This window comes from Oculina patagonica, chromosome 3 (assembly GCF_052425735.1).
Source record: "Oculina patagonica isolate OP01 chromosome 3, crgOcupat, whole genome shotgun sequence".
NCBI lineage: Eukaryota > Metazoa > Cnidaria > Anthozoa > Scleractinia > Oculinidae > Oculina > Oculina patagonica.
This window is the reverse complement of record NC_135760.1, coordinates 11,232,294-11,249,783: the sequence shown is the minus strand read 5'-3', so window position 1 is coordinate 11,249,783 and position 17,490 is coordinate 11,232,294. Positions and strand designations below refer to the sequence as shown.

Sequence of the window (17,490 nt, the reverse complement as noted above, 5' to 3'; positions counted from 1 at the left end):
TGCAACTGAGATATCGGCATCCGGGAAGAAAATTTTCCCATATGAACACTCCAGCCCGGTCGCCAGGACGCAACCTTAGTTGAGAAAATAGCTTCCCTTTTGAACTGGGCGGTCAATATGGCATTATTTTGCCTTTTATCTATTTCCACTTTAGAAATGTGTGAATCAGCTGTGTAAGTAAAGTTACCATGGTAGAAAAAGCTATGATTGTAGTCGCGAAAGATGCATCTTTATGTGTCGCCATTTTGGTTTCGTTTCTTGAATTTTATCCCGTCAACCGGACTGTCTACCATCTCATATCCAATGCACGCTCTTGTGATAATTATTAAAAATTCTATTAGCAACAAAGTAAGTTTTTCTTCAGAAAATAAGATACTATTAAGAACCTATTAATAGCAAAAAATTGTGTTAATTACCCTTTGTCCTAAAGAACCTGTTCAGGCTAACCTGGAAAAATTACATGTACTGTAGGTTCTTACAAGTGTGTCTTTACTGTTAGTATTGTTTTTTTTTTGCAGATACAAGACAAAGACTTGACTACAATGAAAGTCATATTATAACAGCTAAATTTGCACCAAGGGTTAGTTAGTACATTGAGTTGTTAAATTTTATATGAAATTATTTTCAGAGGTCAATTTTGCACCATTCGCTTTGTCACACACAAAGGTTCTTAGTTTTTTTTAGTAAGAATGTGCCATTAGCTGTAAGCAACATGGAAGTTTTTTGTGTCCACTGCGAAGCACAGACACAATGCTATAATGCTAAAAATTTGGGTAAGTGCTTCATATACAGAAAATTATGTCGTCATACTAACGTCACACTGAGGTTTCTCATATGTGTCAGTGTACACAAAGTATGTTGCGGTATTCTTCTCTGGGTAATTGCCGCCGCAGTGAGTGAGCCTGAAGCGAACGAGCGAGGCAGCTCTCTAATCGGCAAAGGATTACTTTATAGGGCATGCAATCACTTTTTTTTAACAAACGCAAGGAATTGTGGTCGGCGGTAAGATCAAAGGCACAAGGAATTGTGGTTATGCGTGAATGGAAAATTCACGATACGCAGTGGAGTTCATGATGTGATCCTCGCAATCTTCGCGCTAATGCGGCCTCGTCTCCGGGCCTCGTCTATTTGCACTTTGCTAGTGACCAGGCGTGAGGCAGGATTGAAAACAAGTGACATCTTAAAGTTAACTGAAACAGTTAAGTACCGGTACTCTGCTTTTCAATGGAAAATTTGTTTAAAAGTTCACTCGAATCAACTCAAAACCCACTTCAGTTTAATTTTACTGCTGTGACTTCCAAATCTAACCTTTGGTTGTAACTGACTAGTATAGTTTTATTAAAGAGTTTCAGTTTCCATAAGTCTCCTTTAATTAAACTTCCTCAGTTGATATTACTACAAATATCTGAAATAATAATGATAATAAATTTTCTAATGTTAAATCTCAGTTCAATTTTACAGTACTTAACCGTTTCAAACATAAAAAGTATAAAGTTACTGCAAGCATCAGTTCTGCATCGTTCTTCCCCTTTGGCAGCATTTCTACCATTTTGGTACACTAGTAGTTATCGATAATCACTCGTTATTGCCTCGTAACCCGAAGTAAACAACCGATAACAACGTAGAAGAAATGGAACAAGTCTAATTTTGAAATAATTAAGACATTTTAACTACGTCAACAAACGTCAACACAATGTGCTCTTGTGCTGTCTGTTAACTCTCGCGCGCTCAATTGAAGGTAGTCGTTAGCGTCTACCTTGGGCAAATAGGAGATGCTTAATCAACTAATCAGAGCGCATTCTTTATTTAGCTAGGTTGTGCTACAAAAAAAATATATACTACGTCTACTCCAGATAGCCTTCCTAGATCACCTTGCACCTGTTTATTATTTCAAGGCGTACTTCTCTGCTACACTGTTGAAGCTTGATTAATTTTGACCCTTTCTCCACACCTCTAGTCTATGCCAACAAAATTCTAATAAATGTGCTACCATGACCGAGCAATACAATAATGCACAAAGCTTAATAAAGTTCAGCACTAGACACATGTACACAGCGCGGACATACTTTTTTCTGTGTTGGACTATACTTTAAATTAAAAAATATAGTATTCCAACAAATAAAGGACAGCTACTGGTACCTTTTTGATTAAGTGTTTTTTCTTCAGTCAGAATGAAAACTTGCTGGAACAGTGTACGTAGAATTATAAGCAAATTGTTTTAATTATTTACTTTTTTATTCTTTATTTATAAATACTTTAATTTGCTTGTTGTCTTTTAGAACGACATTGGTGCTTTCACGGTTCCTCCTGATGCCGAGCTGCAGACCAAGGAACATGTACGTTATAGTTTACGACAGTAACACCAGTTCAATTGAAGACAAAAGTAAGTTGCTAGAAATGGGTGTTGCAATCAAATACAACGTATTTTTATTAAATGCTAGCAATGGTATATTGCAATTACTGAGTTTTGATTGAGCTCATATATGAGCTCATATACCATTGACCACAAATATCGTAGCCAATAAGCATCAACAAAGCTGAACATTTGGGGTGTTTTTGATAAAACAATAATTATTCCTTTCATGCTTGTTGGATATGAGATATTTGTTATAGCCTGCAACTTGGTGCTATGCGCCACGTTGGCTATCTACCATCTCATATCCAATGTGTGCTCATAAATTAAAATAACTGTTTAATATTACGAAAGAAAAAAAAAAAAATAAGCAGTACATAAGCAACACCAAAACACTAAAATCCTTGGTTAAAAAAAAAAAACAAGATGATGGGTATTTTTCAAAGATTGATGATGGCATTAGGATTTACTTGGTTTCTACAGTCCTTAAAAGCCCTTGAACTTTGGCTGTCATCATGAAAATTCTATGAATCTGCTCAATTTCTTCAAAAGTCCGTCAACTTTTTTAATGTCAGTCTTGAAAAGTTCTTGGAATTTGAAACACCATTCTACTTTTTTTTTATACTGCTGTATAGTCTGGGGTAACACCTATGAACATAATATTAAACCACTTGAAAGAATGCAAAAGAAAGCAATCCGTCTAATTACCTTTTCTGATTTTGATGCCCATACCAGTCCTTTGTTTTCTCAACTCAAACTTCTAAAACTTCAAGATCATATCAAACTTCAAACCCTTTACTTCATGCACCAATTTTTCCATGACAAATTACCTAAGGTTTTTGACTACTTTTTTATTAAAACTTCTGATAAACATAATGTTAGCACACGCTTTGCATCTAGGTCAACTTTTTATGTTCCAAAAATTCGAACTAACTATGGCAAATTCAATATAAGATACAACGGACCTATATTATGGAATGAAATTGATGAGAGATTTAAGATTCTATCTCCTTATTCATTTAAAAGAGAATTATCATTGCATTTCATTAACTTCTATTAAATAAGTTTTTCTACTAATAATTTAATTTTGGTATTTCTGCCATTTTTCATTTTTTTTTTCTTTCCTTTTTAGTGCAGAATGCACTATTGTGATGCTTTGTTGGGGCTGTCGTCCGCTAACCCGCTAGTGCGCTAACGTGTAAACTTTAATAGTCAATTAATTAATTAATATCAATTAATTAATTATTCCTGTGGAGGGGGTTGGGGTGGGAGCACCTGACCATACCCCCCAAGTAAAACGTGAAGCACATCTACGTTACTTTTATATGAGGATCTCCAAGGTATATATTTGTTTCAGTAAAACCTTTGCTCTCCTTGTGGTACTACTCAACGTAATTTACACCAAACGCATGCGCAGATTAGTCTACGTTGTTTTCTGGAACTATCATGAACATCGCTTGTACTGCGTGTTTGCGGTAGGCTGCAGACTTCTTGGCGCCAAGTAAAAACCGCAAATTAATTAAATTAGATTTTAAGACTTTCACAGCGCTTTCGTAATTAGGTATGCAAAAACTTGCACCGGGATTTTCGGCGTGAACACCTGACAACCAGGAAACAAATATCCTAGCTGTACTGCGTTTTAAAAAACCTGTCGCAAAATATGTTTTGATTAGATTTGTTTCTTTAGTTTTTGAGAATCGTTTTTCGTGCAGTCTAAACCGTAACTTAATTAAATTAAACAAATGTCATCGATGCCGCCGTAAAACACACAAAAAACAAAAGTTTCATGTTATCGCATTTTCAAGGAAGACAAAAGTATTTTGTTACAAACGAACAAAAGTGTCGTGTTACGGTTGCAAAGATTAGCGTAAGGAACACCTGGGAAAGTAGCCTGTGAAAAGTTTTTTCCGAAAGTAAAATAAAGCAAATAAACACGAACATATATAAAACATCATACTTTCAATTGTTCCATATTGCATTCTGCACTTACCAAATCATCGAGATTTTTCTTTTTACTATTATCTTTTTGCTGTTGTCGTTGTACATACGTGTTTAAGAATTATTTCTTCTGTAATCTACCACCTTAATTAATTGTGTAAAATTGTAAAATGTAAAATGCCTCTTTTCTGACGATATATTTATTTTAAATTAATAAATGGTGGTCACCCAACTAGTTTAGCTTTTTAGTTATTTTGGGTGACCAGCAACTGTATGTATTTTTAATTTATTTATTGTTTAAACATTTCTTTTTGTAATTTTACAGTTCAAATAAACTTTTGTTGTTGTTGTTGTTGTTGTTTGTTGATCGATCCATATTTTTATTTTGGAGTACAATTTTCACTTCCTAACAAAAGGCAATAAGGCTTGTGTATTTGTTTGGGTTTGCAATATCCGGTAGATATAGCCTTATTCACCCATTGAACAACCGTATATTTTGGAGGTGTTCATAATGAGATTGAGGTTCAACTGTTTCAACCGTAATGAGTACTGATATTTGTATTTCCTTTGGCTGTCCTGACTTGTCCACTCAAATTAAATCTAGGTTAAATATTATGATGAAGGCATAAAATAATTGAATATTTGACAAATGAAATAATTATTTTTTCCAGATAGTACTGCTCTGTCGTGTGCTAAGCTGATGTGGGAAATGGAAAGCAAGAACCATGTAAAATCATAAAAGGTATTTTACAGTAGCATGTTGTGCAGCTCACTATTTTTCTTAATATTTATATTGTTAACTTTAAAATGCTGTATGAACCATTTTGAACGTGAACAATAGATGGGAGTGGAGGTAGCCGGTGCCTGGGAGCTTGGTGATCTGAGTACAGTCGGTAACCATGACAACCCTGTGAGTGGCATCCACCCAGGTGTGCACTGTCACACTGCTTATCAGTTGAAAACTTACCATTCTTATCTGCTCCGGGCAGGGGAGCAGGAAACTTGTAAGCATGTGCAACGGGAGGCAACATGAACGGAATGACCTGACCTCAACAAGAAAGCTGTAAAATCCCCAGCACCCCTTCCAAAGTTAAGCAACTGCCCCAAATACTTAGTCACAGAAACTGCTGGCCAACATTGTCTTGAGTATAATTTTTTCAAAATTTCATTCAGCCACATATCTTTTCATTGACTGAGAGCCCACCACTGATAAATCAGAAAGTAACTGCATACAATGATGCTTTAGCCTCTGACAGTGATTTTGCTGCAAATAGCCTTCTGCTCATGCATAGTTGTGTGCAATTCCAAGAAAAAAAGGCATCTTGTTTTCCATAGTAATGTTGTCTAAGAAGGATTTGAAATTGATAAAATGATAAAACAATTAAGTCTGAACTTTGTTAGTGCTTAATATTGTGATTTGTTTATGTGTCACAAATCGATCTAATCAATAAATTTAACATTGCTGTTGTTAGGGTGCAGGTGATGAAGATGATGATGATGACGATGACAGTATCGATTGGGATAGCAGTGATGAGGAGTCGTCTTCAAGTGACAGTGATATCGGCGGTGAGGGAGGTACAACACAATTAAAAGCCTGGATGTTTTTAAAGAAGTGAGTGACTCAACATTGTTGCTTATATATACAGTTAACTCTCGCCTTGCAGACATCACCATTACGGACACCTGGTTATGACAGATACGAGATGAAGTCCCAGTGAATAATAATTTCTGAAAATAACTCTTGCTACTTTACAGATTTCCTGTATGGTGGTCCTGAAGGTGTCTGTATAAAGGGAGTTGACTGTACATACACACTCCATTGTTTTACTTCAAACATTCTTGATTTTCAAGAAGCAAATCATGTATAATTTTGGTGAGACTGCCCCTTTAAGTAGTAGATAAAATATGAGCAGAAGATCGTTATGGGCTAGCCGATAGGCAAGCCATTGAAAACGGCCATACAGATTGGACGCAAATATTTTATTCTACTTGTGATATGAAACAATTGAATGCAAAGTAATGTAATTTGGTAGAGATCTGTATCAAAAGTTATTGAATACTAATTAGCTGAGAAGGAGTTTGAATCAAAAGTTGATTCTATTGTTTGATTTGTATTGGGGTTTACAGTTGTGTACATGTGATCTGAACACTGCTAGGATTGGTTTGCACCCTCATGAATAGTTAATGAATTTACAAGTTTATATGTAGGAGGATTCCTCAATCCATAGCATACATGTAGACCCTGGAAGTGCATTGCCTTGCCTTTCAGGGGGGAAAGAAGTATGCGACAGAAACAACTGAAGCGCTCTTTGTCAGTGCTGAGAAAACATCTCTTGACGCTGACTTCCGTGTTTCATACAGTTCATTTTACATAACTAGGTAGCTAAGCAAACAGCCCCAACCCTCCAAGTTAAGACCATTGTGGTCTGAACTGGCGACTAAATAAGAACTGAAGTCGTCAGCCTGGCAACTAAAATTGAGAAGAAGGATTGAGCAGTCCGTAGCCTAATATAATGGCCACTTAAGAAAAAAAAATAAACTTGGAGGGTTGAGTCCAGTAAAATAAAGCAAGGTATATTTTTGTTGTCGTGACCGTGTTTGGTTTTTCGTGAGTATGGGACAAAGAATAGCTGGTACTAAGTCCCGGATGGTTTAATCATCCTGTGAAATACACTCTGTCTTTCTGTGTAGAGAGAAAGGCCCAGAGGACAAAGGGAAACAGAAAAAGAAAGTCAAAGAAAAAAAGACAACAAAACTGAAATTCAAAGAAGGTGATGATGTAGGCGGATGGACAGAAGTGAAGGGGTCCTCTTTGTCTTCTGCGGTATGTAGTTGCATGTATACATCAGCTAAGGATGATTGTTTAAACCATTCTGCTTAAAAAAGGAACACATGCTGCTATTGGTAAATTATTTGGTGGAACAGGTATTGTTCCTTCACAGACTCGCTTTGTCATTCATTGAAAAAAATGGTGTCATTGATATTCTCATTAGTGAGGATACGGAAGATAATTTTGTATGGATTGTATCAGTTGTCTATTTTTAGTAAAACACAGGCTGCATCTACAAAGTATATTAACAACTATTCACCAATGTGGCAGTGGCTAGTGGTGGATATTTACTGAGCTGCGAGGTAAATATCCACCACTAACTATATACTAAACAATGTGAGATAATATAGCCCAAAAGAATGATTTTTGACTAGTTTATTCCTGTCAAAGATTACAATTTTTTTGCAGGCGTTACTCAGAGGTGAATAGCAAAGGGTATTTGAAGTTTGAGTAGCCAATCAGCATATGCCAAAAACGCTATCCACTGTTTTAGTATATACTGATAAAAAAACTATTTATTCTTCAGGAAAAGGTCAAACAACTCTTTCCAAAGGACACTGAAATCACTCATGCAGTTGTATTAAAGAAACTGCACGAGATTCTCTCTGCAAGGGGCAAAAAGGTGAGTGAAATAGTAAATGTATTGTATGTACTAGTTTTACCTATCGGTAAGTGCCAACGAGCGAAATACTCATGTTTGTTCATAAGAACAGATATTGAATGGTTTTTGATAGAACTATATTTGAAATGACCAAAATATGGTAAATTGTATTTTAGGTAATATGCGAAAAAAGTGCTATTTCTCTGGTGTTCATAAATGACACAGGCTTGATAGCCTGCGTAGCAGGCGCCGTTGTTTCCAGCGCGCGTATTCTTTCGATCGCGCACTCTTTTAAACACACTAAAAACGTACACAGATGTCTGCTACGTAGGCTACGGGATTGACAGATTGATAACTCTTGACAAATCTTTAAATTCTTTTCAATGTTAAAATGTCACAAAATGTAGGCAATAAATGAGGTTTAATCACTGTTTTGTTAATACAACACGCGATGGTTAAAATTCCCAAAAGGGATAGTTGCATTTCAAGAACTTCTTATATTCAAATCCCAAAATCAAAACTGCTAAGATGCTTTTTAAAAAATAATTTTCAGTAATCAGAAACAGTAATGCACGGGTCAGATTTCAGTCTCGCATGCGAAGTGTCATGTTCAATTACGCAAAACTTGAAAAATTTGAACAGAAAACAAAACTTGAACGGTCAAGGATTATTTGGAGACAAAATTTTTATTCAAGTTAAAATTACATTTGCCGTTAGAAGCAAAAAAACTTTTGACTTTCTTGTGTGTTTGCCATGCAGTAATTTTAGTGAGCGTCGCTTTGTATTGATGTTATTCCTACGCGGAGCGAAAATGCGTGCCAAGTAAAATATAAACGGTACTTGTTTTGGAATAAATCATCGGTCAAACAATTACTATAAACACAATCAACACTAAAAAGAAAGCATTTACCCGACTTTGGCATTCTCATAAGTCAAGAAAACTCTATTTGAAGTCAACAGTCCGCTTTTGATTTTCATGTCTCTCTTCGATCGTAAATCAAAGGACTCCAAAGTCGAAAGATTATTTCATCGCTTTAAAGACCTTGATGTTCATTTTTTCGACGGTCGAATATTCTGTAGGGTATTCTCTTTCGATTTATAATTCCCTAAAGTTGTATTTATCGGTAAAGGGATGAATGACCACATTGAAAATTTTAACAGCGAGCCGCGTGGACGCCATTTTGGTCATTTGCTCTCTAGCAAGGAGTGAGAGACTGGGAACCAGTTGGGAAGAACAATACAACCCAAATATGGGGTTTACTTACACCCAAATATGGTCAAAAAAAGAGTCCCTTACGCAGAACTTAAGATTTTCTCTGCCTATATACTCATACGCACACGGCTCTATGATTCTGCCGCCTCGACAGCCTCACCTCTTGGCTCGGCTGTCTCGTTGGCAATTAGTATCACTGCATATGTTACAGGTCAAAGTTAACTTTAGATCATTTTATTTTGTTCAACCTATATTAGGGTTTTTTTTTCAACCGTGGTAATTTTTTATTAACCTTGGTTATTTTGTTCACCTAGGTTATTTTTTATAACTAGGTTGTAGAAAATTAAAATCAAGTCACCTCCTCCCCTCCCTCGCTGTCTCTGAACCCCCCTCCCCCATCCTTATCATTCTCCCCTGTACCATCTTCTTTTATCCTTTTGTTTTCTAGGGCACAGACCGTACAGATCAGATTGAATTCCTCAAACAGTTGAGGGTTATCTCAGACAATGCCAAGTTAGGTAGGTAAACTTATGCCTTTTTTTCTGCCACAGCAATAAAAAAACAGCACTTAATTGACATGTAGAACTGTATGCTTTAGTTGGCAGATGCTGTAATGTATAGGAACACAGCATTTATAACTGTAATATTTTCCTTTACTCAGGGCTTATAATAGGGAAAATTGTCTCTCTCTTTAAGGGCTATAACTCTATTTGGGCTTGTATTTGGGAGGGCTTATTTTCAGAATTTTTGCATTTGTTGTTCCTTAAATTATCTATACCTCCCCCACAGAAGGGTTTTTATTAAACCCCCTCCCCCCCAACCCCTCTGGTTTCAGAACTTTTGCTTTTGAGATTTGGGGGACTGATTTTTTTTGAGAGGGGGAAGGGTTACTTTTTCAGAATTTTATGTAATACAGTTGTTGTAAAAATATAGAGAGAAAAGAGATGTCAATCACCTTGGGCTGTTATACATTTAATTACTAAGGTATAAAATATTGAAATGCATTGAATTGAGTTGGATTTAATTTAATTTGTTATTGTAGGTGCTGGGATGACAGTGAAGCTTCTGTTTAATATCATCTCGTCCATCTTCGACTACAATCCGAATGTAGCAACATGTATGAAAGCAGAGATGTGGCAGGAGTAAGTATGACAAAAGGACACTAAGATCATCCAGAGATGTGGCTAAGAAAACAGTAAACCGGCTCATTGACAAGCCCAGCTTGCTTTCCTGGCCTTTGCAGTTCTACAAGTTTACCCAAGTTTTTGTTTTCACGTGAAATTTCAGCCAGATTTAAGTTCTCTTTCAGCTGGCGCCAGCCTTTAGCAACATCCCTGGGTCATCAGTTTATAATATAGTACAGTTACTGTACAGGATTATTTGTTAGATTCCATATTGGGTGGCCTAGGACTGGACTGGCTATGAGTCAGGGTCATTTTCTTCTGTTGTGTTCTTGGGCAGACCACTTACTCTCACAGCCTCTTTCCACCCAGGAAATGGGTACCAGCAAGTTCAAAGCTAGGGGTTACCCTGCGATGGACTAGCATCCCATCCAGGAGTAAGTGGAAATACTCATAATCACTTGATGCTACAGAAATAAGGTAATCCTTGCCCTGATGGGCAACTCACTAGGCTCTAACCCAGACTTGTTACTGTCTATATTGGCCCACTTGTAACCCTGAATAAATAAAACTCAACTGTTATGTTTTGCAGGTGCTTGAAGCAGATTGATGAACTGATTAGCATTCTAATTGACAATCAAGAGACACTGACAATTGGAGAAAACATCTCTGAAGAATCCGAGAATGTAGATGTAAGATTAATTACCGTACGCATTATGCCTGTCAAAATAAACAACAATTTGGCTATCAACGCTGAGCTCTGTTTGCGAGGCAAAAATTCACTGCAAACCACAATATGGAAATAAATTTGGCTTTGTCACACAAAGCCACTTTAATTTCAATCTGACCAAATGATAAAGTTATACACAAATTTAAGCCTGCCTCGAGCTCGCAAAGGTGAGGGCAGGGAATCGCCATATGAACCAAAACTTAAAGTTCATAATGTCCATATAATAAGCAAGGTACTGCTGCCTTGCAATCGTAATGCCAAAAAACAGGCAATAAAAAATTACAAAATACACCTTAACTTAAATTACCCAAGGAAGTGCATTGTGGTGGAGGTGGGCAAAAATGCCACTGGCAAAATTATAGCTTACAAAAACAATCTGCTCAAAAAACCGTTTGTTTACGACATTACACACGCCATGTATGCGACATCTAATATAATATAATAGGGGGTAAGCACAATTGATAAATAATAGACCCCAAACACATGGCGAAAGCTCTGACCTAATCCCTTATCCCTTAATCCCTTTTTTATGTCGCAAAACAAATACAAACAAGTAAAATATTGGGCTCGCCAAGCTCCAGGTAAGAGCAATAGGCAGGCAAATGCATAAAATCCTTTATTCGTAACACAAATAAATTTTTTTATGCATTATACCTGCCAGAATAAACAACAATTTGGCTATCAATGCTGAGCTCTGTTTGCGTGGCAAAAATTCACTGCAAATCACAATATGGGAATAAATTTGGCTTTGTTACACAAAGCCACTTTAATTACAATCTGACCAAATGATGAAGTCAAATTTATTCCCATACTCATTCCTGTTGGTCAGGAATGAATGCTTTTGTTAGCTCCCTCTTAGATTTGATGCCCTCTCACTTACTCATCCCATCTTGTTTATTTTCACAAGTTCTTTGAGATTATTTTAAAGCCATCTCCTGCCATTTCCGTAAGATTTAAGGAGTTCTTGCTATCTCTTTCTGTTTTGATATTGCTTTGTTGGTGCAAAACCGGCCTCCATGTAATTCTGAATGATGCTTTCCTAACAACCCACTCATCAGTGTGAAATGACAGCAGTAAGGTATAAGAAGGGACATAAAATTATATGCCCCCTCCTATAATGGATATTTCTGACCATATAAGAGGACTTTCTGACAAATTTTGAATGATATTGAGAAACTCTGTTTTGGACATCCACAAGTGCCCTGGGGTGGGACATTTGAAAAGAAAATCTCAGGGTGGTTCAAATGCCCTGCTTATGCCCAATGTTGTATAATTTGCCAGATAGGCAATGTCAGCCTGTCTGACATACGGTATTTCTTTTAGGAGACATTTTGTCTGGACTTCCGCAATATGCTTCTCATGTCTTAATAATTATTTTGGCTAAATTTCTCTTTCGTCATTTGGGGTTGATTGATTGACATAAATTCACTAAGCATTTCAAAACTTGTCTCTCCTTAGAATTTAGATCAGCCTCTTAAAGTACGTGGCTGTCCTCTGGTCACTGTTGAGCGTATGGATGATGAATTCACTAAGATGCTTCAAGGATGTGATTGCCACTCCACTGAATACGTAACAAGGTATGTCTTCTTTGACCTTTCATTTTGAAGAGTTGTCGGCATCAAATTTTTTCTACAATACCCATAGTACAACTACCTTATTATAGGAAATTAACGTGTCATGAAATTAACGCGAATTTCAAACATTCGCGTTAATTTAAGTCGCGTTAATTTTTGTTAACGTTAATTTTCGCATCGTTGATTAAGTGGAGCGTTAATTTCCATGACGTTAATTTCCATTATTTTGGCCCCAATTTCTCGTTACAGTCTAGAAGTTCTTGACTCCAAGGAAAAAGCATTATTTTATCTGCCACTATCATTGATACTGAGAAGAACGCTCAAAGTGAAAAAGTACCATGAACATTGTTTCCGTTTAAGATTATACGCCTACAAGTGTTAAAAACAAACTTGTTCCTGTTGTATATGTCGCGTTAATTTCCTTCATTTTGAAATGTCACCCTCTCTTTCGCGTTAATTTCCTTTATTGGGAAGTAATTTTTCCTTCATTTCGCGTTAATTTAAGTCGTGTTAATTTCAAATACCTTAATTAACACAAGCGTTAATTTCCTATAATAAGGTAGGTTAGAACCTTGACATGAGAAATTTATTCTATCTGAGTGAGGTTGCTCTCAAAATTGCTCTCGGAGTGATCTTAAATAAAATATATATATTGCTTTCCCTTCAGACTGAGGGATGAAGAAACAGTTTGCGAACTCATTACTAAATTACAAGGCTATCTGGAAGTGAATGGTTCAAGGTCAGAAATTTGCAGAGTTTACTTGCGGCACATTGAGCATCTTTACTACAAGGTAGGTATTGTAAAGTTATTATGATAAAATCCTACATTTCAAGGGGATGGAAGGCTTGCTTGGTGGTCTAATGGTTAGTGCACTGGACTCCGGATTGAGATGTCTGGGCTTGAGCCCTGACTGGTGTCACTGTGTTGTGTTCTTGGGCAAGACACTCTACTCTCACATTGCCTCTTTCCACTCAGGTGTATAAATGGGTACTGGCATATTAGATACTTGGGGTAACCCTGTGATGGACTAGCATCCCATCCAGGGGGAGTAGGAAACACTCCTAGTTGCTTCATACCAAGAAAACTGAAGATAAGCACCAGCTTAATGGACCACCAAGCTCAATACAGACATAACCATTAATTACATACATGTACCTTTAATTTGATTCTATATTTTAGCTGGTCATCTTGACATGCAACAGAACAGGTGAATACCTACACATAGGCTGCTGTAGAATTAATTAGAACTGTAATTCCATTTCTAGATTGACGCAGAGCTGATGAATGAGGATGAAAATAAGGAAACTGGTTAGTACATCAACTGAGATTATGATCAATACCATTACTATCATCACCGTGTGACCTCTAAAGACAAACCTCCAACTGCAAAGTCTGCAATAGTGTTGCACCAATCCAACATGCCGTATTTACTCGAATAAGCGCTGCGGCGCTTATTAAATTTTTCTCGCCTCATGTGCGGCGCTTATTCGAGGGCGGCGCTTATTTAAAAATTGGACGCCACAAACAATGTCATCTAGACAAAACTTCTACAGTGACTAAAAGAAAGGCATTTTGATTGTCAGTATTCGTCTCTTACGGAAGAAGGTAGTTGCGCTTGCTGTCCCGACAAAGTTCACAGCCTTCAAAACGTAAACAGAACTACGTATTGTAAGAATTTTGGATCGAAAAAAAAGAATGTTCAAGCGGTAAAACATAATACCTCGAACTGCAAAACATTGCTTTTGATGAAAAGGAATTTCCAAGGCTGTTTTAGAGTTGCATTGTAGTGCTATGTTTTTCGCTTATTCGGGGGCGGCGCTTTTTCGAGTAAATACGGTATCCTGCTGCATCAACAAAAACTTCATGCATAAAACAAAAGAAAAATCATGTTCACTAAATTCTACTATCCCATTCTTTGTTCTTGCGTACAACACCAACTAGAACTACAGATTGACTTTGAACAACAATAAAATAACATACTTTACTTTGCTGGGACTGTCCTGTTGAAAAAATATGCGATTCTTCAAATGTAAGTTAATCAATATTACTTTGCATAGCTGTAAGTTTCTAAAAAAAATGTGGTGCTGTGTTGATGAGCATGATAATTATTTAATGTAGCTAATAAGTGTGAAAACTGCATAATACTAAAAGGATAAGAATTTAAAAAAACAATAACATGAAAATGAACAACACCTTATGAGCAACAAAAGAGTTGAGACACTCAGCTCTTTATAATTTCCTTGAACCAATTTTAACCCTCACAGCTCAGCTATTACGAAGACTACACAAACAACAAACTGCAATGAATTTGAAGTGGAATAATATAACACGTCTTAACTACTTTTGGCACTTGAAACACCTTTACGTTGTCTTAATTTTTCATATTTTTCATGTTAACATTATTGTTTTACCAGAGGGAGAAAAGGACTCAGCAGAGGTTGAGAAACCAGAGAAACCAGTTGAACAGCAAAAGAAAGAAGGACCCAGCTCATCAGAGAAGGTTGATAAAATGTGCAAGTTCATCTACTCACGAGACACATCTGACCGTATCCGAACCAGAGCCATGCTCTGTCATGTTTATCACCACGCTCTTCATGATCGCTGGTTTGAAGCTCGTGATCTGATGCTGATGTCACATCTGCAGGAGTCCATCCAACATTCCGATATTCCAACACAGGTTTGTTAAATATGTAGTCTGAGTTAGTTGTGGGTTCTCTTTTTAAATAATTTTAGGGGTTTCAAAATGTTTTGAAGTAGGCGTAAGCAATTGGAAGAGTAGGTAGCTGTGACACTGAGCTTGTTTGTTGCGAGCTGATTGCTTTAACCATAGCAACTGGTGACATGTAATCAAGAAGCCAGTGGAACTCCGGCAGTCACCAGCTTGTGTTAAAATCCTTAATTTTTGGCAAATGAGAATTGTTTTTTCTTCCCCCAGAATCAGTTCTTGGCTTCATCAGACTTAAAATCATTTTTTTTTTAAATATCACTGTTAGTCTGTCTAAGTGTTCACCATTGGGTATAGATGTTGTGGTTCACTTTTATTTTAAGTAAGACAGTATTCATTTGTTTTCATTATCATATGCCACCATACACCAAAACAAAGGAAAATATCAAATTGACCAAGGATAAAAACATGCTGTTAATTATAACTGCTGGAGTTCCACCGACTACTTGATTATAGGTCTGCTGGTTACTCTGGTTATAGAAACCAGCTTGCAACAAACAACTCTGTCAGTGTTGTCACAGCCGCCTACTTTTTAGTGCAGAATGCACTATTGTGATGGTTTGTTGTTGGGGCTGTCGTCCGCTAACCCGCTAGTGCGCTAACGTGTAAACTTTAATAGTCAATTAATTAATTAATATCAATTAATTAATTATTCCTGTGGAGGGGGTTGGAGTGGGAGCACCTGACCATACCCCCAAGTAAAACTTGAAGCACATCTACGTTACTTTTATATGAGGATCTCCAAGGTATATATTTGTTTCAGTAAAACCTTTGCTCTCCTTGTGGTACTACTCAACGTAATTTACACCAAACGCATGCGCAGATTAGTCTACGTTGTTTTCTGGAACTATCATGAACATCGCTTGTACTGCGTGTTTGCGGTAGGCTGCAGACTTCTTGGCGCCAAGTAAAAACCGCAAATTAATTAAATTAGATTTTGAGACTTTCACAGCGCTTTCGTAATTAGGTATGCAAAAACTTGCACCGGGATTTTCGGCGTGAACACCTGACAACCAGGAAACAAATATCCTAGCTGTACTGCGTTTTAAAAAACCTGTCGAAAAATATGTTTTTTGATTAGATTTGTTTCTTTAGTTTTTGAGAATCGTCTTTCGTGCAGTCTAAATCGTAACTTATAATTAAATTAAACAAATGTCATCGATGCCGCCGTAAAACAAACAAAAAACAAAAGTTTCATGTTATCGCATTTTCAAGGAAGACAAAAGTATTTTGTTACAAACGAACAAAAGTGTCGTGTTACGGTTGCAAAGATTAGCGTAAGGAACACCTGGGAAAGTAGCCTGTGAACAGTTTTTTCCGAAAGTAAAATAAAGCAAATAAACACAAACATATATAAAACATCATACTTTCAATTGTTCCATATTGCATTCTGCACTTACCAAATCATCGAGATTTTTTAGTTGCTGATGCCTTCTTCAAAACATTTTGAAACCCCTGCAACATAGATATTCTTCATGCATGTATGAATATCCGCACGTTTCCTACAAGCTGAGTATGTGCAGTTACTGAGCCAGGGTTACACATGTGGTAGATAAAGCAGTAGAGCAAGTGACGCTGGTCTAGTCTCGTGTTGAGTCTGCTGGTTGTCATACTGCTGCATGTTCCATGAGAGTTGGCCACAGGCATTCATCTTGCCTTTAGCCTTAGTAAATGAAACATACAAAATCATGGTAAGCCAGGGTTGCAATACAGGTTGTACACTGTCATAGAAATGACTTATACACAGATGTGTGTTTTGCTTGCCTTGTAAGGTTTGTCTTGACATTGGACAATTTGGTGAACAGTTAAAATTCTGCTCATAAGCTCTTATGTTATCTTTATCTAAAGCTCTCCAAAGTGTTTGATGTGTGCTTTTACCGGTACTTACTTTCAGCTCTACTGATGATAAGTCCTCTGTTGAAGGCTAGGGCCTGTATCATATTTTATGTTCCTTTTGATAATCCCTAAAGTGAAATTAGAGATTGAACTTTAATTTTTGATCTTTGTCCAGTTCAGTGAAATTTTTAAATGCAACCCAAGAATTTGAAAAAGCAGTTTGTGATGCAAATAAGATAAAAAAATTTATCATCTGTGTTCTTTTTTGTGCTGTCTAGATTCTCTACAATAGGACCATGGTACAGCTTGGCCTGTGTGCCTTTAGGCACGGCATGATCAAGGATGCCCACAATGCACTGCATGATGTGCAGTCAAGTGGAAGAGCTAAGGAACTTCTTGCACAGGTCTGTAGTGTTGTCATAGTGGGAGCAAAATTAGCAAGTAAACAGCCATGACAATCACAGGATTATGGAAGTAACAGACATGTTTGGCTTTTTAACTGGCATTATTTGGGGTTAAAAATATAATTAATATCAAATTTTGCCAAGTGCCTTTTGTAGAATCCGTG

General features: G+C 36.8%; 1 protein-coding gene across 2 annotated transcripts in view; it reads left to right on the top strand.

Annotated features, from left to right (window-relative positions):
* The first annotated feature begins 853 nt into the window (after positions 1–853).
* Positions 854–17,490, top strand: part of LOC144646512 (eukaryotic translation initiation factor 3 subunit C-like) — a 63,199-nt gene continuing 46,562 nt past the window's right edge. The window contains exons 1-14 of one of the 2 annotated variants that reach the window (XM_078506131.1): positions 855–1,198; positions 2,280–2,383; positions 4,963–5,033; positions 5,764–5,903; positions 6,983–7,115; positions 7,648–7,743; positions 9,384–9,453; positions 9,978–10,077; positions 10,649–10,748; positions 12,245–12,363; positions 13,028–13,151; positions 13,627–13,669; positions 14,776–15,038; positions 17,201–17,326. In XM_078506131.1, the coding sequence (XP_078362257.1) occupies positions 5,890–5,903; positions 6,983–7,115; positions 7,648–7,743; positions 9,384–9,453; positions 9,978–10,077; positions 10,649–10,748; positions 12,245–12,363; positions 13,028–13,151; positions 13,627–13,669; positions 14,776–15,038; positions 17,201–17,326 (1,188 nt within the window). In that variant the 5' untranslated portion in view covers positions 855–1,198; positions 2,280–2,383; positions 4,963–5,033; positions 5,764–5,889. Of the gene's footprint in view, positions 1,199–2,279; positions 2,384–4,962; positions 5,034–5,763; positions 5,904–6,982; positions 7,116–7,647; positions 7,744–9,383; positions 9,454–9,977; positions 10,078–10,648; positions 10,749–12,244; positions 12,364–13,027; positions 13,152–13,626; positions 13,670–14,775; positions 15,039–17,200; positions 17,327–17,490 lie in introns of both variants that reach the window. The other variant, XM_078506132.1, reaches the window with a different exon arrangement.